The 21,953-nt window shown below is 48.9% G+C and overlaps 1 protein-coding gene across 1 annotated transcript; it reads right to left on the bottom strand.

The window, feature by feature from the left end:
* Positions 1-9,855: 9,855 nt before the first annotated feature.
* Positions 9,856-10,725, bottom strand: LOC146209581 (uncharacterized). The gene is made up of 2 exons (XM_084580541.1): positions 10,479-10,725; positions 9,856-10,358 (listed from the first exon to the last, which is right to left on the bottom strand). Exons 1-2 carry the CDS (start codon positions 10,723-10,725, stop codon positions 9,856-9,858), a joined length of 750 nt encoding a protein of 249 aa, XP_084436667.1.
* Positions 10,726-21,953: the final 11,228 nt, after the last annotated feature.

The raw sequence follows: 21,953 nt of genomic DNA, 5'->3' as shown, positions 1-21,953 counted from the left end.
ACTGAGGCTTCTCTTGATGGTAGAGAGTGTCGTGACGCTGGGGCTAAGTCGACCCGGCCTTCACTTGGTAGCGTGCAGAGACTCGGGGTTGATGACGGATTGAATCTTCGAAGTTGGTAAAATATATACAAGCAGGTTTAATGGCACTTTGAGAAAACATATTTACATGAAAAAGAAGGGTATATCAGCAAATTGGCAAGCGTTAAGAGTTCATAGCGAGAAGCGTCTGGATGAGCCCTTTACCCAGGGCTCAGAGCCTCATTTCGTGCTCTGCAACGTCCTTAAAACCCCTATGTCCAGCCCCTCTCTGAAGATGCTGACCAACCAGTTCCAGGGCACGCCCCTCAGTAATCGGCATCCAATCGAACACATCACTGCACTGATGGTCTGATGCACTGACTTGTCCGGTATTGTTTCGTTGGGCGTGGTCACTTGTTGGCGGGTAGAACTTAGGAACGGCGAGGAGGTACATTTCTATTCTTCAACAAAGATCCGATATGGTGGTTCCGGCAAGTGGATTTCCTTCTCAGAAACCCAAGTGCACGTGCGCGCCACATACTGCTCCCAGCATTGTCCCTTTCCGACAATTGCAAATCTTTCCTGGATTCCCGGCAATCCCTCTAATGGCCGTATTCGTTATGCTCCTTTCTTGTCCTGTACGTCAGCGGACGTGTCACTCTGTCGTCTCCTTTGCACAGTAGGCATTCCTTATTTGACAATCGCGCTTCTCGATGGGAAGAGAGAGAGAGATATTTTAATGGCAACAGGAGATGTCTGCCTGGTGGTAAGCCTAGCATGCTACTCCTGATGAGGGTTGAGGGATGAGGGTGACAGAGTGTGGGTGGGGAAGGGGAAATAAATGAGAAAAAAAAGAGAATCGGTGTCGCACACTTTCACACGCACATAATCACACACAGATGAGTTTTAAAGGGTATTGATCAACCCTGTGTCCTTAAGAAAAGTTACTTTTCACACGCACATAATCACACACAGATGAGTTTTAAAGGGTATTAATCAACCCTGCGTCCTTCAGAAAAGTTAGTAAGGCCTTGGTAGCTCGCGCAGAAGACGATCCGTCGCACCAAGGACCCAGGACATGTTCAAGGCGCAAGGTTGTGTCTTTAGGTAAGCCTAAATTATTGCGCGGTATCCTGCGATGTGCAGTAAACCGTTGACAGGAGGTTACCAAATGTTCAAAATTTTCACACGCATCACATGTAGAGCAGAGAGGACTGCTCGCTATGCCTATTTTATGTAGGAAGTAGTTTGTGTATGACACATTCAAGCGGATTCGGTGTAGACAGTTTCGATGCCACCTGTTCAAATTGTGAGGAATTCGGAAGACGCAAGTGGGATCTATTCGGTGTAGAGGTCTCGACGGGAAGGGTGAACAATTGAACAAAAGCACATCCGGCTATTTCTCACAGGGCGACGTTTCTTTGTATTTTTCTTCACGTTTTCTTGACAGGGCCATTTTGGCATTTGCAGGGTCTCGACAAAGCAAAACAGCCCCACACAAAAGGATTCATGGAAACAGGCTCACTTAGAGCCCTTGCACCAACAGCACATATCCACAGCACATATTCATGCCCACAGACGAACAATAGTGCGCGCAAGTGCGGACCATGCACGATCATAACAGCCTCCTCCCCCGCCAGAAGAGTCACGGAGGGCAGCAGTCGCAGCTGCTGCCTGAAGAGACGACTTAATGGCCTGCACATGAACGCTTGAAGCTCGCTGTTGCTTGTCGCGTTGTCTTGATTGTCGTAGGCCAAATTGCTTGAGCTGTCTCTGAAACTCAGCCACATGTCTAAGCCAGCACTCGGCTCCCGTCTGAAGAGACCAGGTGAAAAGAAAACTGCCATCGTTGTCCGAGAAAAGCCCGCACTCAAGACGTCCAGGACCCACTTATGCCTAGAAAACCAAACGTGCTGCTTCACATAGTTACACATATACAAGCACACGAGAGAAAAAAAAGAACCTGAGTATCAATTTGGATACATGGTGAGGAGCACCTCGGACCGCTTAGAAACAGCGGCTAAGCGCGTCCGCATTCCCATTTAACTTCCCCTTTTTGTAGGTTATTTCAAAATTGTACTGCTGTAAAATCAAGCTCCACCTCAGAAGGCGACTGTTCTTCGATGTCGCAGTTTGCAGCCAAGCCAGGGGACAATGGTCCGTCTCTACGGTGAATTTGGCCCCTCCAAGATAGCACTGCAATTTTTGAATGGCCCATACAATGCAAGCGCACTCTTTCTCTGACGCGCAATAAGCCCTCTCTAGAACTCAGTTTTCTGCTCAGGTATAGCACGGGGTGCTCATTACCGTCGTCATCTCTCTGGCAGAGAACAGCACCTAGCCCTCGATCACTTGCATCACACTGGACCATGAATTCTCGGTCATAGTCTGGAGCTCGCAATACCGGACGGCTAATCAGCACAGCCTTCAGGTTTACGAAGGAGCCTTCCTTTTGTTCGTCATAGACTACATTTGTCGGTTCTGTCTTGCGGAGAGCGTCGGTCAGAGGGCTAGCCAAAGCTGAATAGTTAGGGACGTACTGATTGTAGTATCCCGTCAGCCCCAGTAATGCCCTAATTTCCGTCTTCGTGCTCGGCCGCGGGTAGTCTGCTACCGCAGAAATCTTAATCTCGCTGGGTTACCTGAAACCTTGACCTACATTGTGACCCAAGTAGTCCACGGTCGCCCTTGCCAGGCAACATTTCTCGGCCTTTACGGTTAGCCCAGCTTGACGCAAAAGGCTCAGTACAGCTCTTAGATGTACCATATGGTCCGCCCATGAGTCGGAAAAAACCGCAATGTCATCTAAATAAGGCACCGCGAATGTTTCACACCCCTTTAAAACCCTATCCATGAGTCGGGAAAAACAAAATGGAGCATTTCTGAGCCCGAAACTCATCATTGTTGGCTGGTAGCTGCCCGTCGGAGTGACGAAAGCCGCGTATCTGCTGGCGCGTTCAGTGAGCGGCACTTTCCAGTATCCTCGAGTAAGGTCCAGCGTAGTCACATATGCCGCTCTACCGACCTGTTCTACTCTCTCCTCGATATTCGGAATAGGATACACTTGATCCCCGGTGAGAGAATTTAGCTTTCGGTAGTCTACCACAGGCCTAGGGTCTTTACCTGGAGCTTCTACTAAGATCATAGGCGAAGCATAATCGCTTTCTGAGGGTTTTATTACTCCCAATTCCAGCATGCGAGTTACATCCCTATCCAGAATTTCTCTTTGCCTTGGAGAAAATCGGTAGCACCTTGATCGCACTGGCACGTCTGAAGTCAGCTCAATATCGTCCTCAGTCAAATCAGTCCTGCCTGGCCTGTCCACGAAGCAGGCCTCAAACTCTGTTATTATCTCGCCCAGATCGGACAGCTGGGATTTCTTTAGTTCTCCTCTCTGCTCCGTCTTTTTGAGAAGCTCCTGAGCGTTGCTTTCTTTTCCGCTGAGGCAAATCAAGTTGTCCCCCACCTCTTCGGGAACGTTTAACGTTAGATTTACCACGGCTTCCCTCTGCACATAAGGCTTCATAAGATTGCAATGATAAATGCGCACTTCTTTACGCCTACCAGAGATTTTAACTGCGTAGTTAGTGTTAGAAAGCTTTGCAACGACTTCAGCAGGTCCTTCCCACGGTACTTCAAGCTTATTCTGCCTTGAATCTCTCAGCAACATCACCTGGTCCCCGATACGAAACGTCCTTTGACGGGCTAACTTATCATAGTACACTTTGGAACGAGCCTGGGCTGACTTTATGCTGGCCTCAGCGAGTTCCTTAGTGTTATGAAAGCGATTGAAAAGGTTCAGAATGAATTCTACTACTGTTGGGTCTTCTCCGCGCCCCTCCCAGGCTTCGCGCACCATTCGCAAAGGTGAGCGCAGTGACCTTCCGTACACCAACTCGGCTGGGCTAAATCTAGTGGATTCGTGCAGCACTGACCACAAAGCGAAACGTGCTGCAGGCAGGCAGGTATCCCATTCGCGCTTGTTTTCATAGCACAGTCCCCTCAGGACTCGTTTGAGAACAGAATGCCATCTTTCTACGCTGTTGCTCTGCGGATGGTGGATCGAGCTATGCACTACCTTAATGCCGCATCGCTCGAGAAATGAGGTGGTGAGGACACTTGTGAAAACGCTACCCTGATCACTTTGGACCTCGGAAGGGAATCGAACTCGTGCAAACACTGACAGCAGCGAATCCACTACACTCTCGGTCGTCACCTCGCGGAGCGGAACTCCTTCTGGAAACTTTGTGGCTGGGCATGACATAGTGAGGATATAACGGTCACAGGAAGTGGCCCAACTACATCTATTACTAACCGTGTCCTTAAAACATCCAGGCCAATAGTATTCTTGCAACAGCCTCTGCTTTGTTTTCCTTATTCCAAGTGACATGACCACGAGCTGCCATGGGAAAGTCGCAGTAAGTCTTCGCGGTACTTTTGGGGAACGACTAATTGGTCCCGCTCTACTCCGCGCTTATCCTTGAATAAGCGATACAGCACTCTCTTTCTCATCTCGAAAGAAATATTCTTTGCTGGCTTAGTGGCGCGGTGGCGCTCCCTTATCTCCTGTATTTTCGGATCATTGGCTTGCTCCATAGCTAAGTCCTCTCGGGTTCCACTTAAAAGTCTCCTGAGATTACTAGGCATTGGCGGCATGAGGTTACTCTCAAGAAGGTCCTCATTCCGCGTCTCATCAAGCTCACTTTGACGCCTCTTTTCCTCTTTTTCCCTCTCAAGTTCACGCTCATGCCTCTTTTCCTCTTTTTCCCGCTCTTTCTGCTGTCTGAATTGCTCCTCCTTTTTTTGTCCAATGAGGTTCCATGCTTCACTGAGCTCCTCATCATCGGTTCCCAAATCAGTGATTGCCTTTAAAATCAAGAGTTTTCGTGCCAAACCACTTGTCAGGTCAGTTCAGTCGTTCAGTCGCGTCCGACTCTTTGTGACCCTACTGACCATGTCACGCCACGCTTTCCGGTCTCTCACTATCTTCCTAACATCACATAACTTCATCTGCAGTGCCTCGAGGATGCCATCTAACCATCGCGTTCGCTGCCTACCCCTTCTCCGGCGACCCTCAACCTTTCCCAACATCAAATCTTTCTCCAGCGACTCCTCTCTTCTCATCAGATGACCAAAGTAGCTGAGCTTTAACTTTAGAATTTGACCCTCCAGTGAGCAGTCAGGGTTTATGGTCGACAATATTGACTGATTTGATCGATCTTCTGGCAGTCCAAGGAACTCTCAAGAGTCTTCGCCAGCACCACAATTCAAACGCGTCAATTCTTCGGCGGTCAGCTTTTTTCACAGTCCAACTCTCGCATCCATACATCACAACTGGAAAGACCATAGCACGAGTTATACGGATCTTGGTTGGCAGACTAATGTCTCTGCTCTTTACTAGGCGGTCACGGCTAACCATTGCTCTCTTTCCCAGGAGCAGGCGTCTCCTAATTTCATGGCTGCAGTCTCCTTCCGAGGTAATCTTGGAGCCCAAGAAAAGAAAATCTGTCACAGCTTCCACTTCTTGTCCCTTGATGCTCCAGGACTTGATAGGGCAAGACGCCATGATCTTTGTCTTTTTAATGTTCAGTTTAAGCCCAAACTTCTCACTCTCTTCCTGTACGCGCATCACAAGTCTCTTGAGTTCCGCTTCACTTTCTGCCATTAAAGTGGTATCATCCGCATATCTAAGGTTGTTGATACATTTTCCAGCAATCTTCACTCCAGCTGAAGACTCGTCCAGACCGGCTTTCCTCATGATGCACTCTGCATATAGGTTAAATAGGCAGGGTGACAGTATGCAGCCTTGCCTCACTCCTTTCTCAATCGGAAACCAATCAGTAAGATCATGCCCAGTTCTGACTGTGGCCTCTTGCCCTTCATACAGGTTCCTGAGGAGACAGATGAGGTGAATTGGAACTCCCATCTCTTGGAGAGCTTGCCACAGTCTGCTGTGATTTACGCAGTCAAACGCTTTCGCATAATCAATAAAGCAGAAGTAGATGGGTTTCTGGAACTCTCTTGCTTTTTCCATGATCCAGCGAAGGTTGGCAACTTGGTCTCTAGTTCCTCTGCCCTTGCGAAACCCAGCTTGCACGTCCGGAAGCTCCCGATCCACATACTGCTGCAGCCTACCTTGGAGGATTTTCAACATCACCTTGCTAGCATACGAAATAAGCGCGATCATGCGGTAGTTGGATCAATCTTTGGCACTGCCTTTCTTTGGAATGGGTATGTAAACTGACCTTCTCCAATCCTGTGGCCACTGCAGGGTTGTCCAAATCTTCTGACATAATGTATGCAGAATGTTAACAGCGTCATGGTTGAGGTTTTGAAGCAACTCAGCTGGAATGCCATCAATTCCGCTAGCTTTGTTCTTAGCAAGGCTGGCTAAGGCCCATTCAACTTCACTCTTCAGGATGCCCGGCTCGAGATCAGTGATCACAACCGTCTTATGTTGGGTTTCCACATTCGGGTCCTCTTGTACAGTTCTTCTGTGTATTCCTGCCACCTCTTCTTTATCTCTGCGGCTTCAGTGAGGTCCTTGCCTTGTTTGTCCTTTATCACGCCCAGCTTAGCACAGAAGCTTCCTTTGATATCTTTGATTGTCTTATACAGAGCTCTTGTGTTCCTTAATTGGCTGTTGTCCTCAACTGCTTGGCACTGTATGTTCAGGAAGGCATTCTTATCTCTCCTTGCTATTTTCTGAAAATCCGCATTGAGAACCTTGTATCTTTCTCTTTCCCCCATAGCTTTTGCCATCCTCCTTTCCTCAGCTATTTGCAAAGCCTCTTCAGATAACCAGATTGCTTTTTTGCACTTCTTTTGCTTTGGAACTACCTTAGTAGCAACTTCTTGTATTATATCGCGAACATCAGTCCACATCTCTTCGGGCTCTTTGTCTTCTAGATCTAATTCTTGAAATCGATTCCTCACTTCCACAGCATATTCTAATGGAACTTGATCCAGATTATACCTGAAAGGCCTTCTATTTTTCTGCGTTTTCCTCAATCGAAGTTTAATCTTGGCAACAAGAAGCTGATGATCGGTGCCACAATCGGCCCCAGGCCTTGTTTTTACTGCTTGTATAGCGCTTCCCCATCTCTGCCGGCAAATAATATAATCGATCTGATTCCTGTACAGACCGTCCGGTGAAGTCCATGTGTACAGGCGCCTCTTGTGCTGTTGAAAATGAGTATTCGCTATGGTCAGGTTGTTTTCTTGACAAAACTCTACTAACCTCTGCCCAGCTTCATTTGGCTCACCAAGACCGAACTTGCCTGTAATTCCGGATATTTCTTCACTCCCTACCTTAGCATTCCAGTCTCCTATGAGAAAAACGATGTCTGATGATGGGGTGCGGTCTAAAAAGCATTGTAGGTCCGCATAAAATCTCTCAACGTCAGCTTCTTCAGCAGTAGTGGTCGGTGCATAGACTTGGATAACTGTTATGTTGAAAGGGTGACCTTGGATCCGAAGTGAAATCATTCGGTCGTTTTTGGGGTTGTACCCTAGCACTGCTTTGCCCATTCTTCTGTTTACTATGAGAGCGACCCATTCCTTCTCTTGGATTCGTGCCCACAATAAAAGACATAATGGTCGCCGGAGTTAAATTCTCCCATTCCGGTCCACTTGAGCTCGCTGATACCCAAGATATCAATGTTCAATGTGTCCATTTCTCGCTTGACGATATCCAGTTTACCTTGCGTCATAGATCTTTCATTCCATGTTGCTATGTGATACATCTCCTTGCAACATCGGACTTTCCGGTCGCTTCCCGACACATCCACAACTGAGCGTCCTTTTGGCTTTTGCCCAGCCGCTTCATTCGTCCTGGAGCTACTAGGAATCGCCCTTTGTTCATCCCCAGTAACATGTGGGACGCCTTCCAATCTGGGGGGCTCATCTTCCGGCGCCATATCATTAATGGTATTGTGACTGGCCATAGGGTTTTCTTGGCAAGAAATACTGGAGTGGGTTGCCATTACCTTCTCCAGTGAATCACATTTTGTCAGAACTCTCTGCCGTGACCTGTCTATCTTGGGTGGCCCTACACAGCAGAGCTCACGACTTCATCGAGTTTCGCAAGTCCCTCCGCCACGACAAGGCACTGATCCATGAAGGGGAAACCACTTGTATCAATTCCCAATTCCTCACACAATAGCAACAGTTCCTGTTTCTGCAGCTTTTGTAGGTCCATGATCGCTCCGAGTTTCGGCTACTTCCAAAACAACAGTGCAAACTACCAAACCTAAAGGCGTGTCAACACTTTTTACCAGTTCTAAAATCTAACCCTGTTCTAGACCCTGGTCCACATCAGAAGAAAAGCCTAGCACTCACCCACACATGCGATCGATATTCCGAGCTGCTCTCTTGTTGGCCGATTGTTGCTCCTGCTTGTTGCTTGAGATGCCACCTCCGATCACCAGATGTCGTGGCTTGTAGCTTCAGATGCCACCTCCAATCACCAGATGTTGTGGCTTGTAGATTCAGATCCCAACGCTGGTCACCAGTTGTCGTGACGCTGGGGCTAAGTCGACCCCGCCTTCACTTGGTAGCGTGCAGACTCGGGGTTGATGAAGGATTGAATCTTCGAAGTTGGTAAAATATATACAAGCAGGTTTAATGGCACTCTGAGAAAACTTATTTACATGAAAAAGAAGGGTATATCAGCAAAATGGCAAGCGTTAAGAGTTCATAGCGAGAAGCGTCTGGATGAGCCGTTTACCCAGGGCTCAGAGCCTCATTTCGTGCTCTGCAACGTCCTTAAAACACCCTATGTTCAGCCCCTCTCTGAAAATGCTGACCAACCAGTTTCAGGACACGCCCCTCAGATATCGGCATCCAATCGAACACATCACTGCACTGATGGTCTGATGCACTGACTGGTCCGGTATTGTTTCGTTGGGCGTGGTCACTTGTTGGCGGGTAGAGCTTGGGAACGGCGAGGAGATAGATTTCTATTCTTCAGCAAAGATCCGATATGGTGGTTCCGGCAAGTGGATTTCCTTCTCAGGAACCCAAGTGCACGTGCGCGCCACATACTGCTCCCAGCATTGTCCCTTTCCGACAATTGCAAATCTTTCCTGCATTCCCGGGAATTCCTCTAATGGCCGCATTCGTCATGCTCCTTTCTTGTCCTGTACGTCAGCGGAGGTGTCACTGTGTCGTCTCCTTTGCACAATAGGCATTCCTCACTTGACAATAGCGCTTCTCGACGGGAAGGGTGAACAATTGAACAAAAGCACATTCGGCTATTTCTCACAGGGCGACGTTTCTTTGCATTTTTCTTGACGTTCCCTTGACAGGGCCAATTAATTTGGCATTTGCAGGGTCTCGATAAAGCAAAACAGGCTCACACAAAAGGATTCATGGAAACAGGCTCACTTAGAGCCCTTGCACCAACAGCACATATCCATGCCCACAGACGAACAATAGTGCGCGCAAGTGCGGGCCATGCACGGTCATAACAAGAGGCGCTCTATTTGCGCAGTGAGCTGCGCCTCGGCTATTTCGTCTATGGCGTTGTTGACGCTGAGCTGCAGGAGCCAATTGGTACTCATAAATCCCATTAATCCCAGCGCAGCCTTGTAAACCCGTGTAATCAGCGTGTTTATCTTTGTCCTGTCAGTGACCTGCCAGTTGATGTAGGCCGCAACGTAGGCGATGTGACTGATCATGAATGAGTGGACGAGGCGAAGAAGGCTGTCTTCACGCATACCTGCCCGTCGTGTCGAGACCAGGTGCATGAGCCGAATAGCGTCCATTGCCTTGGTGGTAAGCTTGTTGATGGTCTCGTCATTGCGGCCGTTCTTGTTTAGTAGCCGCCCCAGGGCCCTAATCTTGGGAACTTTGGTAATGCGCTGCCCCGATGCAGTCACGATCTTTATGTGATCGCTCTCCCGAAGGGGAGCGCGTTTCTGTCCCGGTCGTAATGATGAGACCGAACAACTCAGATTTGGAGGGCAAGAACACTAGGCTTGTGCCGGCAAGGTGTTGCTCGATGGTAATACGAGCCTCTTGGTGCTTCTGCTCAATGCTGGCGTCGGTTCCGCCTGCCGCCCGCAGGGTAATGTCGTCGGCGTAGATTGTATGCCGGACGCCGCTCCCTTTTACGGCCCTCACTGCCTCGATCATGATGAGGTTGAAGAGTAACGGCGAGACGACCGAACCTTGCGGGGTACCCGTGCGGCCGAGATTGTGTATGTTGAGCTTAAAGTCTCCGGCCTTCAGTTCCACCGCGCGTTGGTCAAGAAGTCTTGGATGTAATTGTAGCTTGCTACTCCCATGTTGAGTCTCGACATTTGTGCTAAAATGGCTGAGTGGCTTTGTCGAATGCGCTTTGCAAATCAAGTCCCAGAATTATTTTGCTGTCTAGTGTCTTGTTGTTGATTATTTCTTGTTTGAGTTTAGCATGGCGTCTTGTGTGTTGCGTCTGCGCCGGAAGCAGATAATCGTACCCGGATATAGGGCTTCCTTTTCTAGGTACTCCTGCCACGGGTTGGCAACCTCGGGCTCCAGTACCTTGCCCACGCAGGACGTGAGCAAGATAGGACGCATGTTTTCGATGTCCGATAGCTTGCCCGGCTTCGGGATTAGGATTGTTCTTGCCGTTTTCCACTGTAGGATGAGCTTGCCCGAACACCAGCATTCGTTGTAGTAGTGGGTTAGGGCCTCGATTGATTCATAATCGAGGTTGTGTAGCATCTTGTTGGTAATAAGATCGGGGCGGCTGCTGAGCGGGTGTTGAGCTTGTGCAGCGCTACCCGAACCTCTGACATGGTAATGTCTGGGTCGATCCACGCATTGGGCAGCCCCCAGTATGGCGGGTGGGTTTCCGTTGGCGTGTGTGGCAAATTCGTTGCCTCCAGGCTCTTGAAAACGAGGTCTTTTCCTTGTTGTTGTATATGAGGCAGGCCATGCGATACTACCGCTGATGAAACACGACACTGTCACTGTTCCACAGTTGAAGGTTTGAAGCGACGCTTTATCTCGAAGTTTGGTTGGTTGCCGAATATCACTATAGTCATCAGTATGGATGTGCCTGAAGCGACGAGCATGGCAGGTACAATTCGACAGATCTTCCGGGAAGAGCTTCGCAGCCATCAAGATATTAGAGGCCACGTCATCCCGTCTACAGTGGCACCTAGTTAGAAAAGACGTTTCCTTTCTATTTCTTCTTTTCTTTAATTTTACTCACTCTTCGGAATAACCTAGACCAGAATTCACTCTAACTATAGAATCCAAAATTTATTTGCAGCTATATACAGACTTCAACACTACTCTTCCTCTGGCAGGGTGCGGCCAGTAGTCACGACACCCGAAACCAATATCTCTTGCTTCGTCGCTCAGACTCATCGAAGATTCTCCATCCTTCTCCGGGTCCTCTTCTTCCTCCGTCTTTTCGGCTGGGGATATTTAAGGGAGGATTGGGTGTCCTCTCAGGAGCGATGCTTTTTTACGGCCGACATCAGTGGCCGTCCGTGATGCGCCAGCCCGCAGGACCTCCTTCCAATTTCGGACAGTTGAGAGGGAGGCGGTAGCCACGGCCGCTTCGTTTGCACGCGCACACACACACACACACACACACACACACACACATGAAGAAGTCTTTCCAACCGGCGTTCGTTCAGTCCGCTGTGAGGGAGATACAACCGCGCACTTACACACCTCCCCTGCAGACAATAGTTCATCTTCTGCCTGCAATGCTGCCTGTGTTACATCTGCCTGGGACATCCGATGCTCTACTGCACATAACGCCAATCTTGGGAACCAAAGCATAACGCCAATCTTGGTCTCCATTTCTTGAATAATGGGGGGCTACTGTCGGCTTTCGCAACGAAGATATTTCTCTGATTACTTGCATTGAATTTGCTTTGCGTGAAATTCGTCGACCAATCCTAGCATGCTTTCGATGTCGGACGGCATAGTCCTTTCTGCAAAGTCAGCATAGGTTATACTAGTGATTAATTGAAGTTGTGCCAGTGGTGCGTTCAAAGCTGCAGTTGAACCACACAGCCTCAACAGCGCAAAGAAAAGTGTTCTGATTCCCTGTTGCATCATTTCAGTCAGGAATGGCTATTATTCTTTGCGGACGACTGACTGCTCTAATGAACCCGTTGTATTACCACGTGGTCTAAAACTTGCGAAATTTGACACAGACTTCTGAATCAGTGACAGTGCTCAGCACGGAAAAGTCCCAGCCTACCACATGCCCAGAAGTAGATAAGCCAAATTTCTTGTCATGGTCAACAAATCCCTGAGAGTAAGTGACCATCACAGTTTAGAAGACGTTCTGTCAAAATATGCAGCGGCTTTCTATTTCTCTCGGGACTCGCCACCATGGATTACCATTTCCCATACTCAGGGGTGAATATATATTAGGATTGCTCATCCAATCCATCAGAAGCCTTATCGTGCATACACATGAGAACACGAGACTATCGAAGTTCAAGTTTGTAATATTCTGCGTAAGGGCATAATTAAGGAATCGTCTAGTCCCGGCTGCCCCTGCGATACTAGTCAAAAAGAAAGATGGTACATGGCGATTTTGTGTCGATTATTGACGGCTGAATACTGTTACCAAGCTCGTGTATCTTCTGCCACGTAATGAAGACGCTTACATTCGCCTCCTATTTTTCCTCAGTTAACATGCAATCAGGCTATTGGCGGATTTCCATGCACTTCAAAGATAAAGAAAAGACAGCATTCATCACTCCAGACGGAGTGTAGGAATTTATAGTGATGCCATTTGCGTTATGTAACGCTCCAGCAATCCTCGAAAGAATCATGGATACACTTTTGCGGGGACTGAAGTGCCATATGTGTATGCGTTATTTGGACGATGTTGTAATATTTGAAACTACTTTTCGTGAACACAACATTGATAAAAATTGTCTTGGAGCGTATCGAGAAAGCTAGTTTGGTACTTAATTCTAAGAAATATCATTTTAGAGAACGCCAGGCAGTGGTACATGCACATCTCGTAGACAAGAATGGAGTCAGGCCGGATCCGAAAACGATTGAAGTTGTCACTTATTTTAATCCGCCGAAATTGTTAACACACCTCAGAAGCATTTTGGGGCTTTCCTTCTCTTTCCGGCGTTTTGTTTTAAGGTTTGCTGACCTAGCATAATATAACGTATCTACCACTGAAACGGATGACGTAGGACAGCAGAGAAAGAGAGAGACAACGAAGCTGAAGCAACGGTTGGTATTTTCCAGAACACCTACATCTGTCATCAGCTGTTGTGCTTTTCTGAGCTAACTTTCTACCACGTATCATCGTGATGGAGGTGAATCAAGATAACCGTGCGCACCGATTAGCCCATTTAAGCTTCCAAAAGCTAGATTTGCGCAGCGGCTGCCATCTACCTGGCATCACAACGATGTCAAAAACAGCCACAAGGACCTCTGAGGCAGCCTCTACCACCGTGGGAACATCGCCTCAGCGCATAGTACTCGTAAAAATTCATCACCCTCTACCTTCAATGGCGACGACTATCCAGGCGTTGACAATTGGCTAGATGAGTTTGCTGCGTTGCAGCAGAAACAATCACTGGGACGCACCCATCATGCTTGCTAACATCATCTTCCATTTGGCGAGAACAGCTTTAACATGGCTCCAAAATCACAAACAAGAGCTCGTTACCTGGGACATGTGCAAGCAAAAGCTTCAGAATTTCTTCGAGAAACCCATTGGGTGGGCTCAGGCTGCGAAAACGGAACTGTCATCTCGTCTTCAGGACAGGCTTGTGTTGTGTCGCAAGGCCAACAGCTCCATACCGGAAAGTGGCAAGCTAGGGCATATCCTCAATGGTATAAGTTCAACAATCTATTCTGAGCGTATTGCTCTAATGTCTACTCGTTGCTTGAAGTCCGCCGAAAATTCGAGCAGGCTAAGCAAAGACGTCGCGTACATCGCTTTGAGCGTCTTCCGAACACAGGGTAGCATCATCCTGCGATGAACTGGCCCCTTTGCAACAGTCCTTCAATCCCACGACCGTGGCTGGAATCGTCCGGAGAGAACTCGACGCCCTAACTCCTGCACCACTCCTGATTCCGCTGCCGAACAACGTGGCCATGATACAGGCCGTTGTCCGCCAGGAACTAGCGAACGTCGGCCTCTCCTGCAATCGTGTGCCGCCCTCGCCACCATCGCACCCTGCTCCTTTAGTGGCTGCTGCAACAACCAGCCCAGCCTCCCCACGTCGCTACCTTGGTCATAATTCTGCAGATTGGCGTGCTTCAGACTTTGTGCGCCAATCTGCAGAATTGCTGTCGAGCCGGTCACACTTGGCGTTATTGCCGTAGACGTACCTTCGCCACCCCTCGCACCTATTACAACGCTGACCGCTTTTACTATTATGAACCTCGACGCCGCTTTGCTGCCCAACCAGAGAAGCCCCGCCCAGCCCATGATGAACCTGGACACTTTCCTCCTCAACCAGATGAGCATCGTACCGAAACCGTCGCAACTGCTTGCCGCTCCAGCCGATCTCCATCTCCCCGAAGTCGTCGATTACGTTCACTGGTACCTCGTCGCAGCTCCTCCCCATCATACGCCGGAACCCAGCACCTAGTCTGAAAATTAGCGAATGCAGCGCCTTGTAGTGCCGCTACATAACTGACCTGGACTGCCAACTTAGTACTGACTCCCGTACCGTACCTAGACGTAACCTCAATGACATTCTTGTGTATGGAGCCCCAATTACTTCACACTTTGACACGAGCACTATGATTTCTGTCCTCACTTCCTCGCTCCACCGATGCCTCAACACCGTTCGTGCTGTGGATGGCAACATACTGTGACTTGTACGTTTGCAGCCCAAATTAGCATTGCCGGCCGCTACAACCCCGATTTATTTACAGTCCTCACAAGTTGCCATCAAGACGTTATATTAGGCCTCGAGTTTTTAACTGCACACTCCGCTCTAATTGTCTGCCCTTGTGGACTTCTTTATCTAGACCTGCCGCTCTGTCCTGGCAACCTGACGAACAAGCTCATGAAACTTCAGCGCTCCATCTTCACTCCGCTGCATTTACTCGCCTGCCACTTGAAATCGCTGTGTATGTGCTCATGTCGCCTGCCCCATAAACAGCTTGACTGTGCAGCGTAGCGAGCTCTCCCTCACAATATCGTGCACGTAGCGAATAACCATACTTGTAATCCAGTCATGACTTCAACTTTTTTGTACAAGTTCTTCCTGAGGGTATTTCTCTCGCCGAATTGACCCCATTGTCTGAATTTATTGTATCTTCACTTTTACTGGACCCTACTGCTGAAGTATTGACACGACCTGCACCATCCCCGCCTACGGAGGCCCGCATATCGGGAATGGTTGCTCCTGACTTGTGTCCTGATCGTGCTCAAGCACTTATGAGCCTGCCGACTTCGTACAGTGACATTTTCGATTTTGGCAACCGGCCCTTGGGACAAACGGCCCTCGTTACTCATCGCATCGATACTGGAGACGCCAGCCCAGTTCACAGAAGACCTTACCGAGTCACAATTTCTGAATGTCCGTCATACAAAATGAAGTGGACAAGATGTTGGCAAGACACGTTATAGAGCCTTTGACCAGCCCCCTGGCGTCATTTGTCATGCTTGTTAAAAAAAGCACAATACCTGGAGGTTCTCCGTTGATTGCTGACACCTCAACAAACTTCCAGGATAGATGATGCCCACGACTCCTTGCATGGTGTCAGTTATTTCTCTTCGACTGACCTACGTTCTGGTTATTGGCAGATCGCGGTCGACGAATTCGACCAAGAGAAGACCGCCTTCGTCACTCCTTAAGGCCTATACAAATTCAGTGTGATGCTTTTTGGTCCGTGTAATGCACACGCTGCAATCGAGCGCATGATGGACTCTCTTCTACGCGGTTTCAAATGGACGGCGTGCTTATGTTATCTCGATGACGTTATTGTCTTTTCTTCAACCTTCGAGAGCCATCTTCAGCACCTTGATGCCATTCGTGAAGTCTTGCGAAGAGCTGGCCTTCTGCGGAATTCAAAGAAGTGTCGATTTGACTGACGTCCACGCAAGGTACTCGTTTACTTTGGTCAACGCCCGCGGCATTCAACCCGAGGCCGAGAATATTCGTTCTTTAAGTTCATTTCCTACACCACGCTATATCAATGACGTTCGTAGTTTTCTTGGAATTTGCTCGTATTTTTGGCGGTTTGTCCCCACCTTTCCGAGGACGGCTCGTCCAGAAACTCTTCTTCTTAAGAACGACGTCCCCTTTTGCTGAGGCCAAGAACAATCTTAGCCTTTTCTACACTCATCGCAGCCCTCACCAATCCGCCTGTTCTGCTAAACGTCAACCCCTCAGCACCAACGCAGGTACGCACCGACGGATATCGGTTCCATACTCGCCCAACAGCAGACATGCCGCACTGGCGTCATTGTTTATAGCAATCTCCTCCTTTCAGCGGCTGAGCAGAATTATTCGATCACGGAACGTGAGTGTTTATTCTTCGCGTGGGCCATTACAAAGTTTCGCCCTTACTAGTTTGGCCACCCGTTCTCCGTCATCACCGACCACCATGCCTTATGTTGGCTTTCTAAGCTTAAGGGCCCTACCGGTCCTCTCGGGCGTTGGGCGCTGCGTGTTCAGGATTACGCTTTTTCTGTCGTCCACAGGTAGGGCCGCCTACACACTTATGCCGATTGCCTGTCCCGTAACGCGGTAGATCTGCCGCCTGAAAACGAGTGTGACGACGGCACTTGTGTGTTGTCCATATCTGACCTTTTAAACATTTGTCAAAAGCAGCGTTTAGATCCCAAACTTCGCACCATTATCAACCGCCTCAGCACTGATCACGCCGATGCAACCCTTACTTTTTATGTGCTCCACAACGGCACTTTATATCGGCGGAATATGCGATCAGATGGCGCTGAGCGTCTGACCGTAGCACCCGGCCGCCTGCGTGCTACTGTTCTTCAGCAGCTTCACGACACGCCCATGGCGGGTCATCTTGGCGTACCTCTTACGTACGACAGCGTCCGCCGGCGCTTCTTTTGGCTAGGCCTCTACCGCTCTGTTCGTCTTTACGTAGCTTCTTGTGACAAGTGTCAGCGACGGAAGAAGCCCTCGGTTGTGCCTGCTGAATCCCTACTGCCGATCTACATCCCAATAGACCTATTTTCCTGAGTTGGCCATGATCTCCTCCGGCCTTTCCCTCGTTCTGTTTTCGCGGAATAAATGGATTGCAGTGGCTACTGACTATACTACGTGCTACGCCGTCACATTAGCGATACTCACCAGCTGCGCAACTGACGTGGCTGCGTTTCTCCTCCACGACGTTATCCTGCTCCGCCGTGCTAGAAGTCAGCTGATTACTGACCGTGGCCGTTGCTTTCTTGCCCGAGTAGTGGAAGAAATTCTCCGATACTGGTCAATGACGCACTACTTCACCACCGTTTACCATCCACAAACGAACGGCCCCACCGAGCGCCTCAATCGAACACTCACGGACATGCTGTCAATGTATGTATCGGCAGATCACCATGACTGCGATGTTACTTTAACCTTTGAGTATAGTTCCTCCTGTCACGATACTGTCAGGTAGTGGTGACAAGGCCGTTGACACCAAAAGAAGACACAGTCTTGAAGGTACTGAAATTAACTTTTTATTGGGCTGACTTGCGCCCGCAAAAGAACTAAGCAGCTCGGCGGCGGCAATAGCAACAAACGTACTCGTCGATCGTCGAACAAAGAATGCTCGTCACACTCCTCAACGCTCTATATAAAGGCTGCTCAGAACAATGTAGATAACGTAGATGTAGATCTACCTTGGATAACGTTGCAAACTGCTACTAGCACAACCTGGGGCCGTACTACGCACCGCTCTCAAAATCGCTCTCAAGTTTGAGAGCGTGACGTCAAAATGACGAGGCTCAGACATGTGAAGTGTGACGACATCACGGCTTTAGCCAATTACAAGCAGGCTAGGGTGCTTAATAGCAAAGCCCTACCCCGGAAACTTTTATTTGCACGATAAAGGGGCCGTGTGCAAACATTTTTCGTGAAAACGCAGCGAATAAAAGTATAAATGTTCTATTTACCTAAGAAACGTTGTTCGAAGCTATAATACGGCAACTAAAAATAGAAGCATTTTCAGTATTACAATTAAATGTGCGCCTAGGTAACGATTTTCGCCGCGAGGGTCAGCTGACGACAGCGAGGCGTGAACATGCCGGCCTGCAAAGAAACAGCTGATTTTCCCGTCTAGTTGCTGCTTTTTACGCGTAGTTTAAAATCGAGGTCCTCTGCGGATGTTGCTAGTTGCCGGAAAAATCTGACTGAAAGCAGTAAAGGCTACGAACCTGCAGTGAACAGCTTGGTGAAAGTGTTTGTCACGAAATTAGCTTGCTGAAGAGTGTTTTTCATCAGTGCTTACCAGCGATGACAAGAGCGACGAGCGGTAGCCATGTGATCTAGTGTTGTTTCTTTTGAAAATACAAGAGGAAAATGAAGGCTACACTATTACTTCTGCCGATAGATGGAAGCTGACAATATCAGTAAAGTAGGTGTCAGCCGCTATGCAAGAGCTCGCGACTGCAGTGCGGGAAACGAGAAACGACGCACGACCCTTAACCACTGACTTGTCGTGCAAGCCACAGTGACTCGCTGCTGTGCTTCGCAACCAGTTGACTTCAGGCCCATTGGGCTCGGTTCTTCATATTGCGATTGATGCTACTGCTGCTCCATTCCGTTCATGTTCAGTAGCTGATGTTCTGTGTGAGGTACAGAAACCGACGTTTGCGCTCCGTTTTGGTTTGTTCAAGAGAAAGAAAGCACTTTTTTTTAATTGTCACCGAGGCGAGAACGAGTTTGTTCTACCAGACCTCAGTTTAGAGGCGATAAAGGTAGGCCTCAGCAGGGTTGTCTAGTATGTTGCATTTCAAGCAGCGGTAAGAGTGATGGTGTTGGTCGCACATTGTTGCAAGGCCTCTCTGACGGTGTCATAGTTTCTGTTCGTGCTAGACGGTGTCCACTCTGTCGGCAGGAAAAGCAAGCGTATCATGCATGTGATGCCGCGAGCGAGCTCGAAATCGGCTCAATTTCTGCGATCGCACTATGACAACTAGCTTTCAAGTGCCTTTATCTCCATCAAAGAGTCTTTAGTGTTTCAAAATACGTTCATTTTACACACATTGCGCGTTCTCTTTCAATATTGTGTGACTTATGTACAAGCCTTTTCTATTAAAATATCAGTCTGAACAGAAGATGAATTTTTTTGGTTATTTGTTGAAAAGACTTAGAAAATAAATGCCAATGACAAAAGTAGCTGTGCAAAATGTGTATGTCACACATTTATGGCGTAGTCATTTATTGGATGCTTATAGTTTAGCTTCCTCTACTGTCTTCAAGCTGTTTAGCATTCTTCTTGACAGTGCTGCACGTTGTGCTGTTATCATCTGTTTTGGTTTGGCTTGGCTTGGCTGGCAGCTGCGACTGCGATAGTGGCGCTAGTGTATCTGTGGCGCAAGTGTGGCGCAGGTGTATAAAAGCGGAGTGCGAGAATAAACGGGGGTTCATTTCATCGCTTGGGAGCTCGGTGTCTGGACTGCTTTCTCTGGCAGCGTTCCGGCGCGGGTGCAACGGCGCCCCCCCTGCCTGGGCTAACACGACATGGTGTCAGAAGTGGCCGTCTACGACATGATGTCAGATGGTCAAGAATCTTCGCACTGAGCCAGGCACCTTCCATCCACAATGTCGAAGACGCCTTCAATACGGCTGCATGGACTGCAGCAACCGCCACCGCTGGACTTTGACCGCACGTCAGAGTGGCCGGCGTGGATCGAACATTTCGACGACTTCCGATATGCAACGGGACTCAACGAATGCTCCGGGGAGGCTCAGGTACGAACGCTGTTGTACACAATGGGGAGGCAAGCTCGTGACATATTCAAGACGTTTTCACTATCTGACGAAGACGCCAAGAACTATGAAACCGTAAAGAAAAAGTTCGACGGGCACTTTGTAAAAGAGAGGAACATCGTGCACGAAAGCGCCTGTTTTCACAGACGCGTACAAATGCCAGGAGAGTCGGTAGACCAGTTCGTCACTGCGCTACACGGCTTGGCGGAACGTTGCGACTACGGTGAACTAAAAGAACGAATGATCCGAGACAGACTGGTTGTCGGGCTCCGCGACGCAAAGCTCTCGGAGGCTTTGCAAATGGATTCTCAGCTAACGCTGGCTTCGGCGCTGTCGAAGGCTCGCTTAAAGGAAAGCGTCCAACAGCAGCAATGTACTCTACGAGGACAGCACAGCCATCAGTCATCGGAAATTCGTGACCAGGACCCCAATGTGGACGCGGTGGTTCAACAGAGGCACAAGGGACGTCTGCATGGGCAACGAACGCCGGAGGTGCGGTGTCCTTTCTGCAGTGGCGACGCCCACCCCAGGACAATGTGCCCAGCCAGAGCTGCCAAGTGCCTTCACTGTGGCAAGAAGGGACATTTCGCAAAGGCCTGCTTGAAGAAAGCAACGGCTTCCGCTCAACGAAAGGTACGCGTCTCAGCGGTCAACCAGGAAACTGGAGAGCTACGCGTCTCAGCGGTCAACCAGGAAACTGGAGAGACTTTCGTGGGATCAATAGATGCATGCAGAAAAGCACGATTTGTTCAGGTGCGCATTAATTCTGTGCCCATTTTTGCAAAGGTTGACTCAGGTGCTGAAGTGTCAGTATTACCAGCAACGTTTCCGGGATTACCGTCCCGACTGGTAAAAACCGATGAAATCTTGCTAGGTGCAGGAGGCAGTAAGCTTAACGTACTAGGCAAATTCGTAGCAGAGATCGCATGGAAAGAGAAAACTGTGTATCAAACATGCTACGTTGTCAGTCCGTTACGCGACGTCCTTCTAGGATTACCTGCACTTGAGGTCTTAGGTATCGTGAAATTTGCAGACGCGGTCGAGTCGGGAAACCTGCAGTACGAGACGCGTTTTCCAGAAATGTTCCGCGGTCTAGGTACGATGCCAGGGCAGTACACCATCAGGCTACAAGCTGGCGCTACCCCGCATGCCATAAGCGCTCCACGCAGGGTACCAATTCCCCTGAGGGAGTCCCTGAAGCGCGAAATAGATAAAATGGAGCGTTTAGGCATAATCAGGAAAGTGGATGGGCCCACCGAATGGTGCGCCGGAATAGTTCCGGTAGTGAAGCCCTCAGGCGACCTGAGAGTTTGCGTAGACCTCACTAAATTGAACAAATGCGTAGTTCGAGAGCGATTTACGTTACCAACTGTAGATCAAGCTCTAGGGTCACTGTCGGGAGCGAAATGGTTTTCAAAGCTCGATGCCAACTCAGGCTTCCACCAGGTGCGACTCAGTAAAGACTCGGAAGAGCTAACCACGTTCTTAACACCCTTCGGTAGATACTGTTTCACGCGACTCTCCTTTGGAATTACCTCCGCTCCGGAGTACTTCCAAAAGAGAATGTCTGAGATACTAGGTGGCCTGCCGGAAGTCGTTAATCTCATGGAAGATGTCCGAGTGTTTGGCGAAAGCAAAGCTGAACACGATGAGCGTTTAAGTAACGTGATCACACGCCTAGCAAGGGCAAATGTGACATTAAACAAAGAGAAATGCTTATTCGGGTTTAGGCAAGTGCGTTTTTTGGGTCACATTCTGAATGAGGAAGGTATTCATCCTGATCCAGCGAAGGTCAGGGCTATAAAAGATTTAAGAGCTCCCAGAAACGTTACTGAGCTTAGAAGCATTTTGGGCATGGCGAATCATTTGGGCCGCTTCCTGCCACATTTAGCCCAAGTGACTGCTCCCATGCGTGTTCTTTTGCACAAGGATAGGGACTGGGTCTGGGAGAGCAATCAGGAAAAAGCGTTCCAAGAACTCAAAGAGCTCATTTGTTCAGCGCAATGCATGGCTTTGTACGACGCTTCGCTACAAACCACTCTT

The sequence above is a fragment of the Amblyomma maculatum genome, chromosome 1, assembly GCF_055883805.1.
Source record: "Amblyomma maculatum isolate TAMU_Amacu chromosome 1, ASM5588380v1, whole genome shotgun sequence".
NCBI lineage: Eukaryota > Metazoa > Arthropoda > Arachnida > Ixodida > Ixodidae > Amblyomma > Amblyomma maculatum.
The sequence above is the reverse complement of the archived record's forward strand: the minus strand, read 5'-3'. Positions and strand labels throughout refer to the sequence as shown.

What these genes read in the sequence shown, in the direction of transcription:
- LOC146209581 (XM_084580541.1), bottom strand. Translation starts at nt 10,725, where the DNA reads ATGCTACACAACCTCGATTATGAATCAATCGAGGCCCTAACCCACTAC. An exon ending in AAAGGAAGCCCTATATCCGG is followed by an intron (nt 10,359 to 10,478) that starts GTACGATTATCT and finishes TGATTTGCAAAG; the next exon opens with CGCATTCGACAAAGCCACTC.